This window comes from Eupeodes corollae, chromosome 1 (genome assembly GCF_945859685.1).
Source record: "Eupeodes corollae chromosome 1, idEupCoro1.1, whole genome shotgun sequence".
Taxonomy (NCBI): Eukaryota; Metazoa; Arthropoda; class Insecta; order Diptera; family Syrphidae; genus Eupeodes; species Eupeodes corollae.
The window spans coordinates 127349567-127374894 of NC_079147.1; the positions used below are offsets into that span (position 1 = coordinate 127349567).

A 25328-nucleotide genomic window follows, 5' to 3' on the forward strand; every position below is an offset into this window, starting at 1 on the left:
AAATTTTAAGACACTTGAACACGATTTACCTTTAACTGAATCTTTTTTCACTCCAGAACTTGTAACTTACACAAACTCAGGAGCCTTAACTTTCATAATAATTCTATTATTAATCTTCTTTACAAAACTAAGATATTCTAAACGAATGCCAAGAAATACTCCGGTAAAATCAATACAGATATGTACAACAGAAACACAAAACCTGAAAAACTAAATGTAGAAAAACCCAAGAACATTCCCCCTCCTCCACCTTTTCCTAATATTTTACCAAACACTATCAATTCTCACCCCACATTAAAAAAAAAAAAACGTTTATACCTTCTACACCACAAACGAAAATCATTGGTTGTTTGTACCTACAATAATTTCTCTTCAAGGTTAATTTTATTTTTTGAAGGGGGAAGGATGTAGTGATCGCACTACATACCTATAACCTCCCAACAAATACATTTTGCCTAAAAAACACTTCAATCACCGATATATATACACTATACATTGACTCAAACAAATCATCACAAGGTCATCATAATACTGACTCGTCATAGCAACGTTAAAACCCATGTGTTCCCAAGGAAAATATATCGACTTTAATTCAATAAATTTATTAAAAAAATCCTAAACAAAACAATTATAATTGAAATTATAAATTTAAAGTAAATAATTTTTATATTACATTCGTATTCCTTCTGGTGTTCTGCCGCTGGCGCCAAATTGAATTGAGGTTAGTTGGCCTCGTGAGTAACATTAATTGAATTAAAATACTGATTGACAGGTGGAGTGGGGTGCGTTTGGATGTTAGGCAAAGGCGTTGCCAGATCTGTCGCAACACTCCCTCCCAGTATGTCCTCTTGAGGTCCTTCTATGTCTCGTTCTTTGAGCCGACGAACATCAAGCACCGAAATTTTCGGAGCTGGCCTCTCGTATATACCAGCAACAGTTTTAACCAACGCACTTCTCACTCTACCGTCAGCGCTGACTTTAGTAGCAATGATTCTTCCTTTTGGCCAACAGAATCTAGGACTATCGGGAGTACGATGTCATCTACTTCGATTGGTTTTACTTCATGAAACCATTTGCAACGTCGAGTTATAACGGGTAGATATTCACGTAGCCATTTTTTCCAAAATGAATTTGCAAGTTGTTGAGCGGTTTGGCAATTTCTTCGGAGTTGCACACCCTCGCTTACACCTTCAATTATTGGCTTAATACCACTAGAACTGCCAAACAGAAAGTGGTTAGGAGTCAGGGATTCCTCTTCTTCATGATCAATTGGAATGTATGTAAGTGGTCTAGAATTCACAAACATCTCCACTTCCATTAAAGAACTACGTAAGAGCTCATCATTGGGATTGCGTGATGGTAAAATTTTATAAAGTACATCCTTAACGGAACGCACCAAACGCTCCCAGGCTCCTCCCATATGTGTTGAGCTGGGTGGTATAAAACGCCATTTCATTGAAGAGCTCGTAAACGCACTCGTTATTTTGTTTTTATCAACCAGTTCGAAAGCTTCTCTTAAATCACGCTCCGCACCTTTAAAGTTTGTGCCATTGTCGCTCCATAGTTCAATAGGAGACCCACGTCTGGCCATGAAGTTGCGAATGGCCATTATGCAGGAGTCTGTCGATAACGAATAGGCAACCTCGATGTGGATTGCCCTTGTTGTCAAACACGTTATTAACACTCCATATCTTTTTTCACTGCTGCGTCGTACAGAGACAGGTAAAGGGCCAAAATAGTCTACACCAGCATATGTAAAAGGGCGGCAATATGAAGCAAGGCGTGTCCGTGGGAGACATGACATTTTTGGAGGAGATGATCGAGCACTTTGATTCTTTCAGTATTGACAATGATCTCGTCGAGTTTTGTGGAGAATAACTCTGAGACGTGGAATCCAATATTTTTGCCGTACGTCATTCACAACTGTTTCGTTATTACAGTGATGGTACCTTAAATGATAATCAAGAAGAATTAGTTGTATAATATAGTGATACTTAGGCAATATGATAGGATCATCTCTGTTCTCGAGGGCCACTCTTCCACTAAGTCGAAGTAAGCCATTATAATCCAAGTAGGGTGATAGCTTATAGATGGAGCTTAATCTCTTAATGGCATTTCCTTTCGATAGCACCAATATTTCATCCATGAATTCATCACATTGTGCTTTTTTGCACAAAATTATCTCAGCATGTTAAATTTCGTTTTGCGAGACAGGTTAACGTTTAACAACACCAACTTGAAGTTTCGAATTATGTTTAGATTTTAATTTTTCTTCAAAGACCCTTTCTTTCCAAAATCGAGCATAATTGATGACTTTTGACATAACCTTTAGCAATGCTTTCCAGGAAGAGAAGCGTTCGGGTTCAATAGCAATAAAACACTCACCAGCCAGACTATCTTTCCCATGATATCCCATATATTGGGCGCGAAGTTCCTCATCTGTTGTTTTACTTTTGTAATCTTCTTTTGGCCAGTCACTTGAATTAAGTTTTAAGAAAAATGGTCCATTTAACCATCGACTGTCGTTTGAAAAATCAGGAATCCGTTGCCACTTCGTTGCATCGTCAGCTACGTTTTCTGACGTTGAAATCCATCGCCAGTCATATAATTCCGTCAAATCGAGTATCTCGCTGATGCGAAAAGCTACAAACTGCTTGTAGCGATGGTGATCCGAACGAAGCCAAGATAATACAGTGCGCGAATCTGACCAGAATGTTAGTTTAGATATTTGAATTGAATGGGTAGCTAGAAGGCTCTTGGCTAATCGAGCTCCGATGACGGCTGCTTGAAGCTCTAACCGAGGAATTGACATCAGTTTTATAGGGGCTACTCGAGTTTTACATCGTAGCGAAACGCAGTCGACCAGATCTCCATCGGTACTTCTCAGGTAACTCACAGCAGCATATCCATCTTCACTGGCATCCACAAACATGTGAATCTCAAACTCTGGAAAATGTTTGAAATCAGCTCTTACGTAACATCTTGGTATTTTCATAGCTGTCACCTCAGTTAACAATCGAATCCAGTGTAACCACTTTGAATACTCTTTATCGTGAACGAACTCGTCCCATGAACATCCAGAACGCCATATTTCTTGAAAAATTATTTTGGCGTGTATAACATAGAATGCAAGGAGACCTACGGGATCAAAAATTGTCATTAATAAACTGAGAACCTCTCTTTTAGTAGTCCTTTTTTGCCTCGAAGCACATCCTCGTTTTTGTAACGATTTGAAATTTTAAAAACGAAACTGTCATCAGATGTTGACCACCACATCCCAAGCACATTTTCTGTGGCAAGTTCTCTTTCAGAACTTAAGTTAATTGTATCGGCAGATTTTGTGTTGAGTGCACTTAAGACCGTCATAGAGTTTGATACCCAGTTCCGGATTTGAAACCCACGTTGCGAGTGAACGTAGTGGACATCACGTGCGAGTTGAATTGCTTCCTCTTCACTGTCAACACTATCCAACATGTCATCTACATAATGGTTATGCAAAATACTTTGAACTGCTCTAGGAAAACGATCTTTTAACTCTTTAGCATTAAGGTTTTTAATGTATTCAGCACAGCTTGGCGAACAAGTTGACCCAAAGGTCTTTACCAACATTACATAGACTGATGGTTTTAGAGCACCTTGCTCAAACCAAAGAAAACGTTGATAATTTTGATCTTCTGCGCAAATTCCTCCAATTGCGACTTTCCTTTGACGAAATTTTCGAATCGCAGATACCATAGGTGTTAGATGGTCCGGACCTTTCAAAAGCATACTATTCAAGGATACACCATCAACTTTAGCTGCAGCATCCCACACAAGTCTTATTTTTCCGGGTTTATTTAGATTAATCACCGGAAATATGTGTAAGTACCAACATTTTTTTGTTTCAACTTCACACGGGTTCAATTTTCTTGCATATCCCTTGGCTACGTAATCTTCGATTTTAGATTGCAGCGTGTAACCTAAATCTGGATTTCTTAACATTTTTGCTTGTAAGCACTTGGCTCGTCTTAGCGCCATTGGGAAACTGTCTGGGTGAGGCATGTTGGCATTTTTCCAGAGTAAACCAGTCTGATATCGGTTTTCTATTTTTTGAGTAATCTTCTTCAGCTGGTCGTAAGCGTATTGGTCCTCTCTTGACACAAACAAATCCTTATTGCAATCAACATCTAAGTTGTCCAAGCAAATGTAGTTTTTTACAATCTCGAGCAGCTCACTATTTTCGGAAATTTCACAGTCACACATTTGAAACACGTGGTGTATCATGGTACTTTCAGAAGATAGACTATTGCCTGATTGACCTTTTAATGTCCAGCCCAAACGTGTTTTTTCTGCTACTGGTTCATAGCTTTCACCTTCTTTAGACTTTAGACTTACTCCAAGTTGACAGTTGTTAAGTCCGATGAGATGTTTTGGTTCAGCATTTGTATACGATTTTATAGGAAGACCTCTCAAGCGCTTGTGGTGATTCTGCAACAAATTCACATCAATGGACTGTACTGGTAAATTCAGATTTTTCACAGTATGTACTTGTACATCTTTGAGTGGGAATTTGATTGAATTATTAGTTTTGGATATTTCAAGGTCAAGCATCATGGAATCATCTTCATAACGGTAAGTATTTGAGGTCCATCAAAGACATAATAGTTGAGGGATACCCTTGAGGTTCAAGTCCTTCATCAAACTCTCATCGATTAATGTCAATGATGACCCTTCATCAGAAAACGCGAATGTAGGGTAACTGGTAATACTCGGAAAAGAATTCGTGCTTCCTTGTTATGATGTGTATTCATACGTGAAGATAACGAAACTGTTTTCACTGAAGATTCCTTGTGAAGGCTAGGATGATGAAAAGAGCGGCATCCATATACACCACATACTGCACTTGATGAACAAGCCTCTGGTAGGTGGGCTCTGAGACATATTCTACAAAGTTGTTTGTTTCTCAGTGCATTCCGTTTATCTGCTCTTTTCATTTGTAAATATTTGCTACACTTTTCAACACCTTTGCAATCACCTTTACAAATAGCACAGGATTCAGTATCAACAGGATCATTTTGCACAGCGTGATTATTAAGAGCTCCTGGTCGACGACCTTTGTTTAAAGTGCTTGGAATCATTACGATGTTTGCCCTTTCCGCAAGTTGAAGCAGCCACTTACTAAAATCATCCTATGTGCAGTTTTTTAATGTTAGTTTGTGCTGTTCACGTGTTATAGTTCGTACATCATTTGAATCAGTTTTTGATTTGGACGCATCTTCTTTTTCCGGCGCTGTGTTTGTTGCGCTTATTGTAAGCATTCGAGGTGGAATCCAATCAGTTGTATTTGCATTAACCGTTTGGGTAGACGTTTTGATCTCTAAAGCAATTAATTTTTCTAAGATCTGCTGTAGAAGTGGGTCGTGGTGAGACACTCTAGTACCAACATTAACTAGAGGAACAGTGGGTGGCTGAAGCAGCGTCGCGTTTGTGCTTTCCGCAGCAGGTGCACCTTTAGATGTTGACTGAATTGGATATGATTCTTTTAGCCAGCTTTCAACTTTTGAAATCTCACTTTCCTCATCTGATGATGAAACTTGGTCTTCTTCCTCTGCTAGTTGGGCGGTTAATTTTCTTTGCTTGATAAGTAATTCTTCCCTTTGTTTCAAAATTGATTGTTGCTCTTGCAGTAGCTGTTTTTTAAGATTTATTCGCCTAACATTAGAGGAAGAAGCCTTCGATATCCGAGAACGCGCACGCTTATTGATTTTCTTGGGTGCAGACATCCCATCAAGTTTTTGATTGTCATCTTTTGCTGGGGCAGAGATCTCATGACTACCTAAATGTTCGCCATTTACAGAAGTCAGCAAAACTGTAGGAGAATTGCTGAGATCCCGTGCTACCTCTAGATTATCATTACCTAAATCATCTTGAGAAGAATGAGCTTCAGGAAGTGGCCGACTGGTGACCACGCTCAATAGGTTTAGTGTATTTTCTGTAACAGGTAAGGATAATAAAGAGAGATAACCAGATCGCCGACGAAAGGACGTGAATCTCCATCGTTAAGAGACATGTGACTTTCCTTATGTACTTTATCCAATTTCCCTTCACTGTTGGATTTATCTGATGCATTTTTAGAATTACATGGTGTTTGCTGTGATGCTAGTAATCCACTTGAAAGCAGCCTGGAACAATGGGTACATCGCCAATCACGATGGGCTACTGAAGAAGTCACTCCAACTCAAATATAGTGATACCAGCCATCGCAATTATCACAGCGAACCATTCGGAGATTATCCACTTTGTTGCACAAGAGGCAGCTATATGTCTTCTCCTTAGTTCCAGTATTTTTTGGGGCCTTCGGCGGCATATTCCAGAAAGATTTTTTTAAATGTTCCCAAGTAAAATATATCGATTTTAATTCAATAAATTTATTAAAAAAATCCTTAACAAAACAATTATAATTGAAATTATAAATTTAAAGTAAATAATTTGTATATTACTTTCGTATTCCTTCTGGTGTTCTGCCGTTGGCGCCAAATTGAATTGAGGTTAGTTGGCCTCGTGAGTAAAATTAATTGAATTAAAATACTGATTGACAGGTGGATTGGGGTGCGTTTGGATGTTAGGCAAAGGCGTTGCCAGATCTGTCGCAGCACCATGATACAACAAAACAAGATATGGCTTTTCGAGTGTTTATTTTTTCTTGTTCTGTGCGTTCGACACACACTGTGTTTGACGTTTTGCATTTTCAGTATGGAATTCACAGGTCACAGCAAAAGGTAAACAAGTCAAACATTGTTTCAGGTTTTGTTAAAGATTGTTAAATACTCTAAAAAATTAATAAAAAATCAAATTAAATTGCATTGTAATTGTTTTTTTTTCAACAAAATTTCTGTTGAGTTTGTGTATCCGGAAATACATACGCAATCAGAAAAAAAGTTTTTTGATTTTAACATAACAAACAATGTTGGCCTTATTTGATATATCTATCATGTGCTTGATATATTCATATATACCTATATAAATGCCCTTATCTTCCCCATTTACTGCATTGAAAACATTTTAAAGTGATAAGAAGTGGGTCATCACAGCTTCGGATGGCTTAGAAAGTTCACCTTCATCTAGGTGGTAAACACAGAAGTCCTTGGTTTGTATTACCGTCTTCCAAGTTTGTTATAGTGGCCTTTAAACGATGGCAAATATAGCCAGCCAGTTTAGTTTAACTATGTTCAAAATCTTTCCTAAAAAATGCAAATCAAGAGATTTGATAAGATTTACATTTATTATTTTAATATATCCAACCTGGGAACAATTCTTTTTCCAACCTCAGATCTGGTGTGTCATCTACACTAACGTTTCCGAGTGTTAACTTTTTCTCGTTCTGAGCGTTCGACGCACACTGTGTTAGTGACATCTGCATTTTCGCAGTAAGTTTACCCAATACTTCGAAGACAACCCTGACCTTTATTGTAGTTGTTGCAATTTGCAATGTGCAAAACTCAACTTAACCTATTTCGCTTTCCTTTACCTCATTTTTATATCCGAAATCTGAATAGAAAAGACTAGATATTGAAATATTTTAACACCTTTTTTTTTGTAAAATTATTTTACAGTAAAATATTAAAATACAAATTGTAAACCAAGGTAATATAATATGAAAACACATTATAAAAATATGTATATAAATAAACTAAATAAATTTCAGAATTTTTAAGCCGCTATATAAAAAAAAAGTATTTCTTTTGCGACTATAAAAGCTTGGTTTTCGTCTTAACATTTCTTAAAAATTCTTGACTGATTATACAAGTTATGTCGAGCAAATCTGCTCCAAAATCAACATCAACGCCAAATGCTGGTAATAGTTGTAAGCTCTGCCGTGAGCCCGACATTCCTGAAATGGTAGCTTGCGACAAATGCTCCACATGGTTTCATTTCCAATGCGTCAACGTCGGTTCTTCTGTAAACGACGGGTATGCGAAGCCTGTCAAAGGTCATCAAGCCACCATTCACCTGCACGTTCCATCATCTCCACTGTGGCGTCCAAGGAAACATCCAAATCCCGGAAAAGAAGAGATCTTCTCTTGAAAAGACTCGAAGAAGAAAAAGTCCTTCGAGAAGCAAACTTGCAAAAGTACTTAACAGATAAGTACAAAATACTCGAAGAACTAAGCAGTTCAGATGAAGAAAACATCCAAGTTAAGTCGGTAGATCGTAGCCAATTAACAGAAAAATGGGTCCAAGATACCCCAGCTAATATCCCAGTCTCTGGTGCAACTAACACCATTGCTAAAGAACAAATACAACCAAAACCTGTTATCGTTCCTCAAAAGCAGCCCAACCCAAGCAACCTTGTTCCATTACAAGTAGAAAACCCTACACCAAGTGGTCAAATTCACCCTACTTATTCCAAACCTCAACAAAATACGCTTTTACCATCTCAGTTAGCGACTCGACAAGTGATATCAAAGGACCTGCCACTCTTCCATGGTCTTCCTGGGGAGAGGCCAATTTTTATAAGTTCCTTTGAGCACAGCACCAACCTCGCCGGTTATACTCACGCCGAAAACTTAATGCGCCTGCAAAAATGCCTACGTGGCAGAGACAGTAAAGAATCGCCTCTTATTGCCATTGATGGTGCCAGATATAATTAAAACTCTTCGAATGCGTTTCGGTAGACCAGAGCACGTACTTCACGCCATGATTGCCAAAGCAAAAAACCAAGCACCTCCTAAAGCTGATAAAATGGAAACGCTTATAGAATATGCGCTCGCAATCCAAAATGTGTGTGCCGTAATGGAAGCATCACAGATGACAGCTCACTTGAACAACCCCACGCTTCTCAAGGAATTTGTTGATAAGCTTATTCCACATCTTTTGTTGATTTGGGCCCTATTTTCAAAAGATTTACAATCACCCACACTGCCAGAGTTTTCAAATTGGTTAAGCGAAATTGCGGAAGCTGCTTGTACCGTCACAACGCCAATCGTGCGCACAGACAAACTGGAACGACGTAGTAATCACTTCTTCACTCACGACGTAGTCAAAGAACCTACATCAAACATAGATCGTGAAAGTAGCACGAGAAAATGTTACGTCTGTAACGATTTCCATCCATTGGATTTCTGCTACGAATTCAAACGATATGGACGTTCTGAAAGATGGAATTCCGTAAAAAAGAACAATTTATGTCACACGTGCTTAAAAAAACACCTTCACGCGCGATGTCGATCAACACTATTGTGTGGAGTGGACGGATGCACAAGAAAACAAGCTTTTATATAATTCAGCTGCTGATAGTACTCCCCCCAGGATGCAAATTGGCTCAACTTTAGGATGCCATTACAACCGCTGCGACGATAATACACAAAACAATATCCTTTTTAGAATTATTCCGTGTAACGTGTAACACCTTTGCTTTCCTGGACGGAGGCTCATCCCTGACGTTGATTGACGATGAACTCGCTTGTGACCTGAACCTTGCAGGGAGGTCCGAATATCTTTGTTTAAGGTGGACTTCCGAAACTACACGCGTTGAAGAAAACTCACGTATCGTCACATTGGGCATATCAGGTTCCTCTGAAGGATGCCAGAGATTCACCCTCCACAGCGTTCGCACCGTATACAATTTAGGGCTACCAAAACAATCCGTATCGAGTCATATTATGCAAAATCGTTATTCGTACATGAAAGGTTTGCCTATTCCTTCGTATGACATGGCTCAACCAAGAATTCTTATTGGAATGGACAATTGGAAACTTGGCGTATCAATGAGAGTGTTTGAAGGAAACTGGTCCGAACCAATGGTGACTAAAATGCGCCTAGGTTGGTGTGTTCATGGTCCTGAAAAAGATATACAAACAAATTTTAAAAACACTGAATTTGCATTGAATATATTTCAAAACCAGAATGATACAGAGCTTCATCAACTTGTAGAAAACTTCTTTTCAATTAAAAACATCGGTGTACGCATTCCAACGCTTCAAATGGTATCCACAGAAAAAAAAACGCCATCAGAATTCTTGAAGAATCGTGTGTTTGTATCGAAAAAAAATATGAAGTCGGTCTTCTTTGGAAGTACGATAAATTCAATTTGCCCGACAGCTATTCCATGGCGTTTAATCGTTTTCAAAAACTAGATCGAAAAATTCAAAAGGATGTTCGGCTGAGCGAAAATTTAAATGAGCAGATTTTGAATTTAGTAAGCAAAGGTTATGCAAAAAAATTGCCCGATGATGAGTTAAAAGTGAATCGCCGTGTTTGGTACTTACCAGTTTTTATAGTGAGAAATCCGAATAAACCATCAAAGGTAAGGCTCGTGTAGGATGCAGCTGCGAAATGTGACGGTGTTTCACTTAACGATTTTCTCTTGAAAGGGCCAGACCAATTAGTACCAATCACAAATGTCCTATATGGTTTCCGTTGTGGAAGGTTCGCAATTTGTGGCGACATAGCCGAAATGTTTCATCAGGTGTCAGTGCGCAAAGAAGACAGGTCGGTTCAACGTTTTTTGTGGAGGGACAATAAAGGAATGCGTGCTCCTAGCAGTGGCGAGGCGTGACTTATTTGTAAAGTTAAGTCGGAGAAAAATGAGGGACTAGAAAAATTATCAGAAATGTACTTGCTGAAAAAGATCTCCCTACTGAAGTAACACTATTCGGAAGTGTTGATAACAATCTACTCAAATTAAGAATTTGAGGAAATGTGTCGCGTAACATGTCTAACATGGGTTCTTAATCTTCAAGGTGACGAAGGGATGGAGTTGTATGCAAAAACTTTAAGTTCATTTTTTAAAGCCTTAAAATCGAATATTCCATTGAAAATATTTATTAAAGAAGATATTTTTTTATACGGCATTGTTGCTTCAAAAGAATCCTATTTCGATTTATTAAGAATGTTAATCTAAGAATACTAAATTAGTAAAAAATTTATATCTTGCATTAAGTTGACCTATAATATTCTCTTTAATTTGTGTACTAAAAAGCGTTTATAGCGCGTTTTTGAATCCGTTTCAATCAATATCCTTTTTAATGGCGGTTCTCCGCAACCGTTAGCGTTTAGACTTTCGAAAATTGATTCAAATTTCTCTATGAAATCAGAGCCAAGTCAAGCCAAGGCTTAAAACATTCTATTGCTCTCCTTGCGAATTCAACGTTTGTTTATTTGGAATCAAATTGAAAAGAACACCAGAAATATTTGCTTTCTAATTTAAGGGATAAGCTCAAAGGAGGGGTAGAGTGTCCTATTTCTACCACTTGTTTTTTCTTTAAGAAATTAAGTTTCTCAAAGTCATTATTTTCATCTAACAGAAAATCTCTCAAACAGCAATCTATTCCTATAAGAGCCATGGTGACTTTTAAGTTACTTAAATTTTTTAACTTAAACAAAATGCAACCACATTTCACAAATCACTTCCAATTCAAATTTTGTTCACTTTTATTTATACACCTTGCACTGCAATCTGCCTCATTAATTTTGGCTACTTGTGCCACTCAATTAAAATTACAGTAACTTTCTGCCAAAAATAATTCCACTACGCAATTTTGCTTAAGTGGCAACTCCTACTTCTTAAACTTCATCCGCCGAGAATGAAGGAAAATATCGAATAAGTCCATAGAAGACGGGTTACGTTTGGCTTTTTTTCTATACAGAATGGATGAATTTTTGTTTGCTCTATGAATAACAAGTGTAGTGCGTCAACGTACTGCTTTGCTTAGGCTCAACCTGACATGCGCAATGCGTATTTCTCCATTTCCAACAACCTTGTTTGTTTTTGCACAAGCAAGTGAATTTTCAGATACATACAGATACATAAAAATTCATCGAAAGAAAGGCGGTGAACATCGGGTTATTTCTATGCTTAAGAAAGCGTTGGTTGAATAAAGAAGCACGCGCCTAGCGAGAAGTAAAAGAGGAAACGGGAGAGAAAACAAATTTTGCTCTATTCAGCGATAAATTAATAACCCGGCATACCTTTAAAGAAGAAAATACATGTTGATTAAATTATTGTAAAGTAATGTCGATGCCACAAGGGTTGCTGTTTTTCTTGTTGATATTGAGATTTACAAAAGGTAAGTCGATAGGAATCGACTTATATGGTGCCTTCGCCACTGGCCTCCTAGTGTGTATGAGATGCAAGTTTTGACGTTTGGTGCTAGCTGTTCACCGTGCATTGCTTATTATGTAAAAAATCAAAATGCATTGCGTTTTTCAAGAACAAAATCAAGAGCCGTGGAGGCTATATTACAACATCATTGTGTAGACGACTTCATCGATAGTATGGATTCCATAGATGACATCATTCAACTGGCTAGAGACGTTAAATCTATACATGCAGATGCCGGCTTCCATATAAGGAATTGGATGTCGAATTCTACCACCGTCCTTGAAGCGCTGATAGAAGATGGAACGAAAACGAAATCAACAGCTTCCCCAAAGGTTTTTGGAATGCATGATACAAACATGGTGGCAACCGAAAAGGTTTTAGGCATGCATTGGAATACATCGTCTGACACGTTTCCTAATGTTTTAAACTTGTATAGCCTTAACAGAAAAGTTATTATTGAAAATAAAGTGCCAACAAAACGTGAAGTTCTTAAAATATTGATGTCGATATTCGATCCACTGGGATTTCTTTCTCACTTTCTTGTTTTTGTAAAGGTGCTCCTACAAGATATTTGGCGTTCAGAATTAGGTTGGGATGATAAGTTACCTGAAGCCTTATATGAAAGATGGTTGAGGTGGCAGATGTTGTTGCCTCAAGTTGCTGAACTCCAGATTCCAAGATGTTATTCTCTGAATTTGAACCAAACTGAAACGTCAATTCAACTTCACACATTCGTCGATGCAAGCGAGAATGCATAAGCTGCCGTGTCTTACTTTCGCATTGAATACGAAAATAAAATCGAAACGGCCATAGTAAGCGCTAAAACCAAAGTTGCTCCAAGGCGACCATTATCAATTCCGAGGTTAGAATTGCAGGCTGCTGTTCTAGGGGTGAGACTTATGAATTCGATATGTAACGCACATCGTTTTTCCATAAGTCAGAAATTTTTATGGTGTGATTCAAGGACCGTGCTGTCGTGGCTTCGTACTGACCCTCGAAATTTTTAACAGTTCGTTATGTACCGAGTAGGTGAAATTTTGGAGTCTTCTAGTGTTTTGGACTGGAAGTGGATTCCCTCCAAAATGAATGTGGCAGATAAGGCAACAAAATGGAATTCAGATCCCAACTGGGATTCATTCGATGATTATGGCGTTCTATGGCGTATGTCTTCATGTATGTTGAACGATTAAAAAAAAAAGTAGAAGAAAAGCGAAGAAATCTAGGAAAAAGTGAAAATATTTTAAAGCAAAGAAATCCTGAAATGCAGTCCTGGGGCAAACTTCACGATTTTGTTTTATCGTCAGACGCAATCAAAAAATCACAAATGCTACTTTTTCGGCAAGTTTAATCAGAAGTTTATTTTGAGGAAATACAAAATCTAAAACACCGAACTATGAGAAAAACGTCACCTTTTTCAAGTAGCAGCCCCCTCAGAAAACTCTCTCCGTTTTAGGACGAAAACGGAGTATTGAGAATGCAAGGACGCACTGCTTTCGCCGACTTCGTAAATATAGACTGTAAAACACTAATTTTTTTTCCTAAGACGCATTGCATAACTAGCTTGGTAGTTGACGATTACCACCGAAAATATCATCATCTCAATCATGAAACGGCCTTGAACGAAATACGTCAAAAATTTCAAATTTCGGAGCTGAGAGTATTGCTTAAGTCTGTAAGACGAGACTGCCAAGCTTGTAAGATTCAGAATGCTCGTCCTCAAGTTCCTGAAATGGCCAACTTACCAAAGGCTAGATTATCAGCGTTTTGTAGGCCTTTTGCATTCGTTGGGGTGGATTTGTTTGGATCGATTATAGTGACGGTAGGAAGACGAAATGAAAAAAGATGTGGTGCATTATTCACCTGCCTAACTATTCGAGCAGTGCATGTAGAAATAGCTCATAGTTTGACTACAGATTCATTTATCATGTGTCTACGGAATTTTATGGCTCGTCGTGGGACACCTTTGGAGATATATAGCGACAATGGTACCAATTTCCGAGGCGCAGAAAAGGTGTTGAAAGAGGAATTAAAACAGGTTGACATGGGTCGGGTGGCTGATGAGTTCGTGACAGCAGAATTAAAATGGAATTTCAATCCACCGACCACTCCTCACATGGGTGGTGTATGGGAAAGGCTCGTACGATCAATAAAAACCGTACTTTACAAAATTCTTTCTTCGAGAAAAGTTGGAGACGAAAGCTTGCGATGTGCACTTATTGAGGTTGAGAATAATATAAATTCCAGACCTTTAAAATTTGTTTCCTTAGATGTGACTGATGATGAAGCGCTAACCAAACCATTTCCTTCTCGGTAGTTCAAATGGATTGAAAATGCCTTGTGATCCAGTAAATTTGGATTTGCGAAAGAGTTGGAAACAATCACAAATGTTAGCTGATATTTTTTGGAAGAAATGGGTTAAAGCGTTCCTACCAACAATCAATAAGAGATCAAAATGGTTCATCCAAAACAAAGCCAATTTCAAAGGGTGACCTGGTTATCATAGTAGATAACGATCTGCCAAGAAACTGTTGGCCAAAAGGACGAGTAGTCGATGTTGTTACCGCAAAGGACGGACAGGTACGCCGAGCAAAGGTTCAAATGGAGCATGGTGTGAACGAGCGGCCTTCGGTGAAGTTAGCAGTTCTAGACATTGCTGGCAGGGAACAAGAGAGTAAGGCAGATACGGGTTGTAGTCAGCTTACTGGGGGCGGTATGTTAGCGACATCTGCATTGTCGCAGTAAGTTTACCCAATACTTCGAAGACAACCTTGACCTTTATTGTAGTTGTTGCAATTTGCAATGTGCAAAACTCAACTTAACCTATTTCGCTTTCCTTTACCTCATTTTTGTATCCGAAATCTGAATAGAAAAGACTAGATATTGAAATATTTAAACACCTTTCTTTTTTTTAAATTATTTTACAGTAAAATATTAAAATACAAATTGTAAACCAAGGTAATATAATATGAAAACACATTATAAAAATATGTATATAAATAAACTAAATAAATTTCAGAATTTTTAAGCCGCTATATAAAAAAAAAGTATTTCTTTTGCGACTATAAAATCTTGGTTTTCGTCTTAACACACTGTGTTTGACGTTTTGCATTTTCAGTATGGAATTCACAGCAAAAGGTAAACAAGTCAAACATTGTTTCAGGTTTTGTTAAAGATTGTTAAATACTCAAAAAAATTAATAAAAAATCAAATTGAATTACAGTGAATAAAAAGTGTTAATATATTATTTTGTTATATTTTCTTTTCTTGGAATTGTTCTTTTCAACAATTTCTCTGTTGAGTTTGTGTATCCGGAAAAACATACGCGATCAGAAAAAAAGTTTTTTGATTTTAACATAACAAACAATGTTGGCCTTATTTGATATATCTACTCGTATCATATGCTTGATATATTCAGCACCTATATAAATGCCCAGACCTTCCCCATTCGCTGCATTGAAAACATTTTCCAGTGATAACAACTGGGTCATCACAGCTTCGGATGGCTTAGAAAGTCCACGTTCATCCAGGTGGTAAACACAGGAGTCTTGGTTTGTATTACCGTCTTCCAAGTTTGTTATAGTTACTTTTAAACGATGGCAAATATAGCCAGCCGTGAAGTCCCCTTTTGGCTCCAATGACACCAAAAAAGTTTTCCAAAACATCTTGGTTCAACCGGTAAGTCATTATGAACTTAATGTCATAACGATCTTTCATGTATTTTTATACAGCAACTGTAAGGCAGTAATAGATTGCACAATACCTTAAAAATAGTAAGTTAGATACATTTTCTTACATACAAATTTATTTTATCTATATTTACCTTTTTGAAATGGAAGCATAGTATTTTTTCCTATGAACCGCATATTTCAAACAATTTCAGACATTTTATTGAGAATCTCTTCCTGTGATTCCAAATGAAGTCCATAAGCATGGACTCTCTCCCTAGAATCACTGTATGGTGACCTTACGTTCTTAACGTCGAACCAATCGTTTGTCAGTGATCGTCATAAAGCAACAGTGCGCGAATACAATTTTGTTGCCAGCTTCACCATTGAGCGATTCGCTTTGACAGCATTAATGCTCCTTGGAGAAATTTTGCGAGTTATGCTCAACTCTAAAGATGTGAACGAAAGGAGTTTTAAAATGATGTCCTTTTTCACAATCTTTCCGTTGAGCATAAATCCGTGGTCGACAAAATGATTCCGTACAAGTTTTATGAAATGCGGAACGTCAGAAAATACATACATTTTTGTTTCTCCAAATAGGAGACTGCGAGAATAGTTTTAAGAAAATAAAGATGTTAAGTTTGTGAAAGATATCAAAGATATTATATATATATAATTTCATACAATGGCTTATCCATGCCGACTTTAAGCTCAGTGTATAGCAATTGGTTTGCACCACCTAAGTCACTTGTGATCGCCACTACTGTGAAACCACAGTATCCCACGGTTTCGATTATATCAAGCAAAATATACTCGAAACCGTGGGGATGATAATAACAATATAAATAATTTTAGTCATCTTGCAGTCAAAATCGTCAAAAAAATTTTTTATTTTCACTTACCAATGAGGCCTGTTGTAAGATTGTTTATAATTAAAATAATACTTAGTTCGGTAGTTCTGTCGTAGCAATAAGCTTCCTTAACTTTTATTTCGTCAAAACTAAGAACACATAGTTTTTGATTGGGAGTCAGCTCCTTTGACGCTTTCATGATATTTAAATTAGGCATCATGACTCCTGGTGTTATATCTAGTTTCAAAGCCCAGGCTTGAAGTATTAGTACAGCGGGAAGTGGGCATTTTTTTCTTTTCAGTAATTTGTACGCTCTTGAACTAGATGAGTATAAGGTTATAGACCTGGCTATATCCTCATCCGACCAATTTGATCTCTTTAGGGAACCAATTTTTATTTTTTAATTTGCCCGGGTGTAAAAATTTCAAGCAACTTACTTTCCAAATTGCTTTGGTGGAACCCAGCTTTCTGCACTCGAGTTTCCAAAGATTTTGTTTTTTCTTCCGCACTCGACAACTTTGGAGTAAAATCTTCATTTTCAGAACCTAACTTTTTTCAAGTCAACTTTATTTTTTAAAAAAGCATACATTTCTTCATTAAGATCGCTTAATTTGTTTAAAGATGTTGATAGTAACATCGACTCTGGGCGTTAGAACCTGAACTTTCATTTGGAATTTCTGGATCGGTGTCATTTGGAAATGAATCTTCCAGCTAATTGTTCAGCAATTGTTGATTATACTTCAACTCCATTCGCTTTGAACGATCTGTTGATTCAGATTTCGTTTCTAAGGAAATTATTTGTAAGTGCATTGTTGGAAATGCATCCGGTTTCAAAAGGCGCAATAGAGTGAATCCTAAATGAGTATTATTTTGTATTTCCTTTAAATTTGTCTATCAGTTTTACATACCCATCTAAATTTTACATTATTAATGAAATCCTCTTTCAGAAAATACAAACTACAAATACTTGCAGTTCGAATATTAATTCTATCCTTCCCTTTGCGAAACAAAGTCCATTGCTTTGAAAGATTTAAATTTCGCTTCAGAAACTTATGAAAACTTGTTTGAGCAGAAAGTTTTTTTCGTGTTGAGTTATTGCACTCAAAAACTGAACTTCACCCATTTTAAATACTTTTTTAATAAAAACCAATTTCAAAATTATCTTATTTAAACAAACCAAACCTTACTTCCTTTACAGCAGAGAACATTAAACAAAGTAAAAGGAAATAAAATTGCGCCAAAATATTACTGGTGCGTCGATGACGTCATGATATTTTGACAGCTACAACACAAAATGTGCAAAGCAATATCTTTCGTAGTAATATCATGCTCAAAACCGATAAACTGCTATGAGTAATGAATATCCAATGTCCAACGGATTGTAAACAAATCCAATGCACTAATTGCAGGCATTAAAGAATACCCATACTAAATGCTGAATATGCATCGTAGCAAGGGTTGACACTATGAGTGAAGTGGGTATGTATGACACATGATGCGGCAGCACTTTTGTGGTCAACAATTCGGAATATTAAAAATTTATATAATATTTAAAATTCCATCTAGGTCACAATTAATTGTTGAGTATTTTCAAGTTGGTCTATATTACCAAATAAAATCGATTGTGTTATTATCGGTTGGTGGATGGAAAAGTGCATGTGTATTGAGGAAAAATTGGTTAAAGAAAAAGTATAAAAAGACATTAATAGTTTTAGAAAGACACAGAAAGATTTACCAAATTAAAAGGTCGCAGCCTAGCTAAAAACAGCGGGCCTTTGTTTTTTTAAATAAAAATAAAATTAAAAACTTAAACAAGAAAAATAAGAAATCTTTTTATTAATCTTTATCTATCCGTATTCTCACTCTTCTCGCATCATAAAGCGAAGGAACAGTTGAGAACGTATAACACTTAATTTGATTTTTTTGTGTTTTGATGTAGCGTGTCAAGTTGAACAACAAAGGTTTTAATATCGAGGCTAAAAGAATATTAACGCAGCTCAATTGGTGCATGACTTTGAGTGCATAAACTGGGACTCGTTGTACGTCATGCAAAACGTAGTTGCCCCCTACAGTCAATGGAGGCGATACAAGCTGGAAGAATTCCACAAATCGTATTGCAGACTTCACAATCAAGTCGTCGTTATGATCAGAATGGCGAAAAGGATATACGTCGAACACAAACTTGGAAATTCTCCATCTGGCAAAAAGTTATTGAATAAGTTGCGGGAAATCAGCATAGTTAAACCATGTAAGAGGTTAGCTGACGACATTGATTGTGATGCTCTAAAAACAAAATTCACCACCTCACCTCCGTCCCTGGATGTAACTTCAGCTATTGATTCTCCTATTGAAGAGGTATTAACAGCTACTTCAACTTTATTGGAATACAAAAGAAAGATATTGTGGAGGCAATAATAAAGGCCAAAATGATTCCCCCCCTAAAAAGCAAACAGTTATTGCTACAGAATATCGGCCCATTGCTATTCTTCCGTTTCTTTCAAAGGCATTCGAAAAGACTATTTTGAAGCAGATACAAAAATTCCTAACAATCAACAACCTGTTAAGTTTCTGTCAATCTGGTTTTCGTACATAGCGCAGCTACAAATCAGCCTTACTTTTCGTGACTGATAAAAAAGAATGGCAATGGACAATGATTTTATGACACTGCTAGAGCTTTAAGACTTTTCAAACTACTTTCACACTGAAAGGCATCCAATTCTGTGTAAAAAGCTGCGGAAAAGTTTGGGTTATTCCTTAGAATCCTGTAAGCTTGTTCATTCGTACCTAAGCGGAAGACAACAATGCGTGGTGACAAGTGAACGTTCTTCTTCCGTTCTCAATGTCAAAGCTATAGTGCGTCAGGGACCAATCCTCTTCTCACTATATTTGAACGAGCTTCCACATGTTGTTAAAAATTGTCTGATTCATCTTTATGCTGATGACGGAAAGTTCCTTATAAGTCGACTCTTTGTAGCTAAAAATGATGCCATAAATTTAATGGACATGAGGACATGCTCCTCATTCTACAATGGTCCAAAAAGGACCATCGTTGCTTAAATCCTCTCAAATCAACAGCTCTTCCGATATATCACAAAATCTTTGATTTTTCGGTCCTAAGCCCATTAAAGCTTGAAGGCGAAATCATTGACTAAATCAGTACTGCCAGAAATGTAGGGATAATTTTCAATCTTGCTCTTTCATGGAACGACCACCTTAATAGTGCCATTGGAAAAGTCTATGGTAGTCTTCGTGCTCTTCATTTCACTCGGAAGTTTCATGCCTACTGAAACTAAATTGCTACTTGCAAAAACTCTTTTACTACCTGTTATGTTATATTCATGTGAAGTTTTTTGCAACTTGGACTCTGCCACTAGCCGCAAATTAAATGTTGCATATAATACCATTACCCGCTACGTCTTTAATCTGCGACGATATGACCACATATCGAACTTTGCACAACGTATATCTGGCTGTAGTCTTGACAGTTTACTAAACTTCCGATCGGTGAGCTATCTGCATGAAATCATTCAAACTTAACAACCAGATTAACTACTTAACAGGCTGAACTTCCCTAGTTCACCAAGGTCTTTTGTCTTTATACAACATCGATTTAAATATTTCATTACTGAGCGTCAATTTTTTTCGATGTTACACGCCTTTGGAACTCCTTGCCCACCGCGATGAGAAGTATAAGAAGCACGAATAGGTTTAAATTTTTAGTTTTCAATTATTTGGCAATTCGTCGATAATATTTATTAGGTAACTCCTCATTTTTCTCATTTTTCTTTCTTTTTACTTTCTCTTTTTAACATTTTATAGAACCTCTCTTTTTTCTCTTTTTTATTTAAAATTTAAATTTTATTTAGAATAAATTGATTATTTTAAAATTTTAAATAAACTTTGTAGGAGATTTTGAGATAATTAAATACTAATACCATTTAATAAACAAAACCATCCATCTAACCAATAGATAGAAACCTATAGTAATAAAGTATAGAAAAATTCACACAAAAAAAAACAGAATATGAAAACTCTCGATTTAGTGTATAATACTTACATTCTGTTAAAGATTTAATACATTTAAACTCATAAACTAATTGTTGCACAAAGCTTGTCCATTTAAGGTAAGGTAAGCAGTTTGTAATGCGTTGTTCGCATTTTTATACTTTGTGAACACTGTCATCAATCTATCATCAATTCGTGTAAAATTGTTATCTACTGTAAACGTGTGCGTTATATTGATATTAGCTGTAGAAGGGTGGATGTGAACGAACTTTTCAGCTGGTAAGCAAACGAGAATGACAGATAGGATGTTGGTCTTCATATGTAGTGTCTTTGGTTGAAAGTTACATCTTTTTATCCATACAAATGCAATAATAAAAATAAACAGGTTTTGGATTGGAGGGTTATACGTACGAAGTATTTTTAGGTTCAGAGAGAGTCGATTCGATTTGCATATAGTGTTTGGTTAATTGTAAAATAATATTTCTTATCATTTCTGTAGGCTTGTTGTAATATTTTAGGCCTTACAATTTTGTTATTTCGGGAAAGAATTCAATTAAATCTATTACACAAAATTTGAATTGTGAAACAATGTTTGAAGTTGTTAGTAATGCGTTGTTGGTTTCAAATAATGTTAATGTTGAGATGATCAAAACAAATAAAATATCTATACCAAGTTATGGAGTGAGACAAGGCTGGTTTCCGAGAACGGAAACTGACTTTCGAAACGGGGGAGCTTATCCTGAATGTCACATCGCTCAATATCCCATGGGTAATAATATTTTAATGTTCATTTATTCTTCAAAACAATAATTTTTAAATTTCGATTTGAAGGTATGGGACTTAATTTTCCAATATTAAAAAAAAAAGAGGCTTCTTTAGGGTTTCAACTAGATGATAGCAGAAAAACAAAATACGACTCTATTGCCAGGAACGATCGTGCATCTAATAAAATTATATTCTCAAATATATCACAACTTCTACCCGCCGATATTGCCAGTGAAGAGCTTCATAAACCAAATGTTGGAATTCAGGAAGAGACTACAGAAACTACCAAACGAGCCCTAGAAAAGTTAACTAACCAAAAAATAAATGCTGCAACGCCCTATATGGAAATCGGCAAAGCCTTATCGACACAATACCTTAGGTTTACTTCAGTTCAACAAGGACATGAGTATAACTCGGGTGCAAAACAACGAGTCATTAAAATGGTAGAAGCCCAGGTGGACCCAATGGAACCCCCTAAGTTCAAGGTTAGCAAAAAAATACCTCGTGGTCCACCCTCTCCTCCAGCTCCAGTGCTGCATTCACCATCTCGCAAAGTTAGTATGAAAGAACAAAAGGAGTGGAAAGTCCCACCTTGCATTTCTAATTGGAAGAATGCAAAAGGTTATACTATTCCATTAGATAAAAGACTAGCAGCTGATGGTCGAGGACTGCAACAACTACATATTAATGAAAAATTTGCCAAAATGGCTGAAGCACTTTACATAGCAGATAGGAAAGCTCGTGAAGCTGTCGAAGCTCGTGCACAGCTTGAAAAGAAGTTGGCACAGAAAGAAAAAGATAAAAAGGAAGACTTGTTGCGTATAATGGCACAGAGAGCTCGGGAAGAAAGAGCTGGTTTTCGAGTACTTGAAGATGGTGAAACTTATGACATGAAGCAACGAAATGAGTTACGAATAGAGAGGCATAGAGATCGTACACGGGACAAAAATTTGTCACGCGCAGGTCCTGACAAGCGATTAAAATTGCATCGTGAACGGGAACGTGACATAACCGAATTAATTGCTCTTGGTAAATCTGCTAAAGCAGCAACAAGTTCAGAAACTCAATTCGATCAAAGATTGTTTAATAGAACGAAAGGAATTAACTCTGGGTTTATTGATGATGAAGCTTATACTGTTTATGATAAACCCTGGCGCGATTCCACATCATTGGGTTCTCAATTACATCGACCTAGTGAACTGGACAGGAATACCTATGGGGCGGAGAATAGTAAAATTATTGCCACCAATAAATTTATTCCAGATAAGGAATTTAGTGGTGCAGGGCGTTCCTCATATAATATTAGAAGAGCTCCTGTACAGTTTGAAAAGGAAGATGATCCTTTCGGCTTGGATCAGTTTCTCAATATGGCTAAAAAAGCTACAAAGAGAACTGATAATGAGGAGCACTTTTTTGATAGTAAGAAAAAAAAATAGATTGAATTGATTTAAATGTAAACTTTATTTTTTGTAACTTTCATGAACTAATCATGTAATAATATAATAATAACTACTACCTAGCATGTACATTTATTTTAGCAAGTTTTTTCAATTATTGGCTAGTTTGGTAACACTAAATAAATCGTAGGTACACCCCTGTTAAAACACTGGAGATGAAACAATTAGAAATGTTTACGGTTATTTCGCTGTTTTTATGTTACCTAGCAATATTATGCTAAGTTTTTATTGTGTATTAAATTATGAATTTTTCAATTGGCAGAAAAAAGTAAACAAACAGACATTTCAATAATTAATCTGCATTATAGAGACGAATTCCTTCGCCAATTTGGTTAAATCGTCGGGTGAACGCATTCCACTGTTTAAAAAATAATTAATAAGTTCAGATATGAAGAGGTCCGAAAGAAAATTCTTTCCCAATTTTTACGTTCGAATACCACACAAGAAACCCTTTATTTCAATCGATAACACAAAACAAATTGTTTAAATAATGCTATAATATTTAGTAATGAGCCACAAAGGTTTTTCTCACATATGAAACAAAATAAACCTTTTTGGATCTTACCAAAGCAAATTATTTGAAGGAAGCCCAACACTGAGCTTACATCCTTATTTTGAGTATCAATTTGATAGTTGATAATCTCCACCAATTATTTGATAAATTGGTACTATGGCTATCAACTGGTCATTTCATTATCAAAAGTTCATTGCAAATGAGTTTTATTTATTTTGTTTGACGTTTCACATATGAAGTATTTGTTTTTTTTTGGCCCCTAAAGCGAAAATTCTTTGTGCGAAAATGTCCTTATATTTATATTTTATTCTACGAAGAGAATAAAAAAAACGTACCTTTTATAAGTATTTTTTTAAATTAAAAAGTATTTGCGACCTATCAACGAAGAATTTGTGGTTGAAATGAAAATGCATGTATATCTATTTTTTGATATTCGTAATACCATGATTGTCAAAAAATCATTCTCAATAACGATAAAATTTACAGTTTATCGAAAAAGTTGATAGTTGTTTCTGATACCCGTAATCAGAGAGAAACAAAATAAACGAGAGAATCAACTTCGATTATTGCTCTCTTTTTGCCAACAAGCCATAGAGAAATATATCTACCAAGGGAACCGACTTATGGGGTTTGCTCTCTTTCGACCTACAAGCTCTACTGAGTACATATTGCCCGTTAGCATAAGCATATTGTGTTAGTTGTTCCGTGCATTTCTTATGGGAAAATCCAGATTCTGTGTAGTTGTTACGGGCTTTTGGTGAAGTTTGCACAATTGGGGGAAAACAATGTGATGTGAACTCAGCCGTTCAAAAAAGAGATCCATTGAATTGAAAAATGAATTTAACATTTTAAGAAAAATGAATTGTGATACTTCTTTTCAGTGAAAACTTTGTTGTTGGATCTGAAAGCCAACGTCCAAACTTTTTTATAACTGAAACAATATCTTTTTGGTTTCGAGTTACAAAATCCTTTATTAAATAGAAATAGAATAGATATAAAATAGAAATAGAAATTACAGGAATAGGTACTCACATCTGTCTGGATTATAATTTGATTACTTACTTAGCTTGAGTTCGAGAATAAACTTAATGACAACCGGAAAAAGTTCAATTTAAACATGTGCAATTTGGAAAATTAAGAAAATGGATACTTAAGGAGGAAAAGAGATATTACAGGATGGATATACATTTGAACGTGTAGGTTTACACCTGACATCTGCTAACACTCCCCTTGGTATGTCCAGACTTATTTATCTTCCCTGCTGAGGTGGTAACGTCCAGCACAGCCAGCTTAACTGAAGGTCTGATGTAAATTCCAGAGCGTCTGAAAACAGTTGCACTTCGTCTTTTGCAACTTTGGTTTGAATGATACGACCTTTCAGCCAACAATTTGTGGTGCTATTCTGGTCCACAATAAGGACTATATAACCTTCTTTTATAGGTTCGACTGGTGCAAACCATTTGGAGCGACGTGTTATGGTGGGGAGATATTCACTAACCCATCGCTTCCAGAAGTGATCCGCGTACTGCTGTGATGTTTGCCAATTTTTTCTCACTACTTCAACATCATAGTCGAATACTACTAAAGGCTTCATTCCATTTGTTGACCTCAAGAGGAAGTGGTTTGGGGTGAGTGCTTCTTCATTTTCGCTGTCGATCGGAATATATGTAAGCGGGCGAGAATTAACAATATTCTCAACCTCCAACATCATGCTTCTCAATAACTCATCGGTAGGATTTCGCATTGGCATTATTTTGTAGAGAACTGTTTTTATTGAGCGAATCAGTCGCTCCCAACACAATCCCATGTGCGGAGAACTTGGTGGATTGAAACTCCATTTCGTTCTAGGAGAGGTGAACGCTTCCATCAATTTAAGTTTATCGACGTCATTAAGTGCTTCTCGCAGCTCTCGTTCCGCACCCTGGAAGTTAGTACTATTGTCACTAAATATTTCGATGGGAGTTCCTCTACGAGCCATAAAGTTTCGAA

At 36.6% G+C, this 25328-nt stretch overlaps 2 protein-coding genes across 2 annotated transcripts; one reads left to right on the top strand and one right to left on the bottom strand.

Moving 5' to 3' along the window:
* Positions 1–1837: 1837 nt before the first annotated feature.
* Positions 1838–4590, bottom strand: LOC129944468 (uncharacterized). The gene is made up of 4 exons (XM_056053912.1): positions 3201–4590; positions 2386–3138; positions 1995–2163; positions 1838–1949 (listed from the first exon to the last, which is right to left on the bottom strand). The coding sequence occupies exons 1-4, from the start codon at positions 4588–4590 to the stop codon at positions 1838–1840; spliced, it is 2424 nt and encodes an 807-aa protein (XP_055909887.1).
* Positions 4591–20987: 16397 nt separating this feature from the next.
* Positions 20988–22894, top strand: LOC129940851 (puff-specific protein Bx42). The gene is made up of 2 exons (XM_056049354.1): positions 20988–21372; positions 21435–22894. Exons 1-2 carry the CDS (start codon positions 21192–21194, stop codon positions 22802–22804), a joined length of 1551 nt encoding a protein of 516 aa, XP_055905329.1. The 5' UTR covers positions 20988–21191; the 3' UTR covers positions 22805–22894.
* The last annotated feature ends 2434 nt before the right edge of the window (positions 22895–25328 follow it).

Bases quoted from the DNA above. Each gene is read 5' to 3' on its own strand.
- LOC129944468 (XM_056053912.1), bottom strand. From the start codon at position 4,590: ATGCTTGACCTTGAAATATCCAAAACTAATAATTCAATCAAATTCCCA. The intron at 3,139-3,200 runs GCAAAAAAGGAC...TTGATCCCGTAG, and splicing joins AAACGAGGATGTGCTTCGAG to GTCTCCTTGCATTCTATGTT. The intron at 1,950-1,994 runs GTATCACTATAT...TTATCATTTAAG, and splicing joins GATCCTATCATATTGCCTAA to GTACCATCACTGTAATAACG.
- LOC129940851 (XM_056049354.1), top strand. From the start codon at position 21,192: ATGTTTGAAGTTGTTAGTAATGCGTTGTTGGTTTCAAATAATGTTAAT. The intron at 21,373-21,434 runs GTAATAATATTT...TTCGATTTGAAG, and splicing joins CATCGCTCAATATCCCATGG to GTATGGGACTTAATTTTCCA.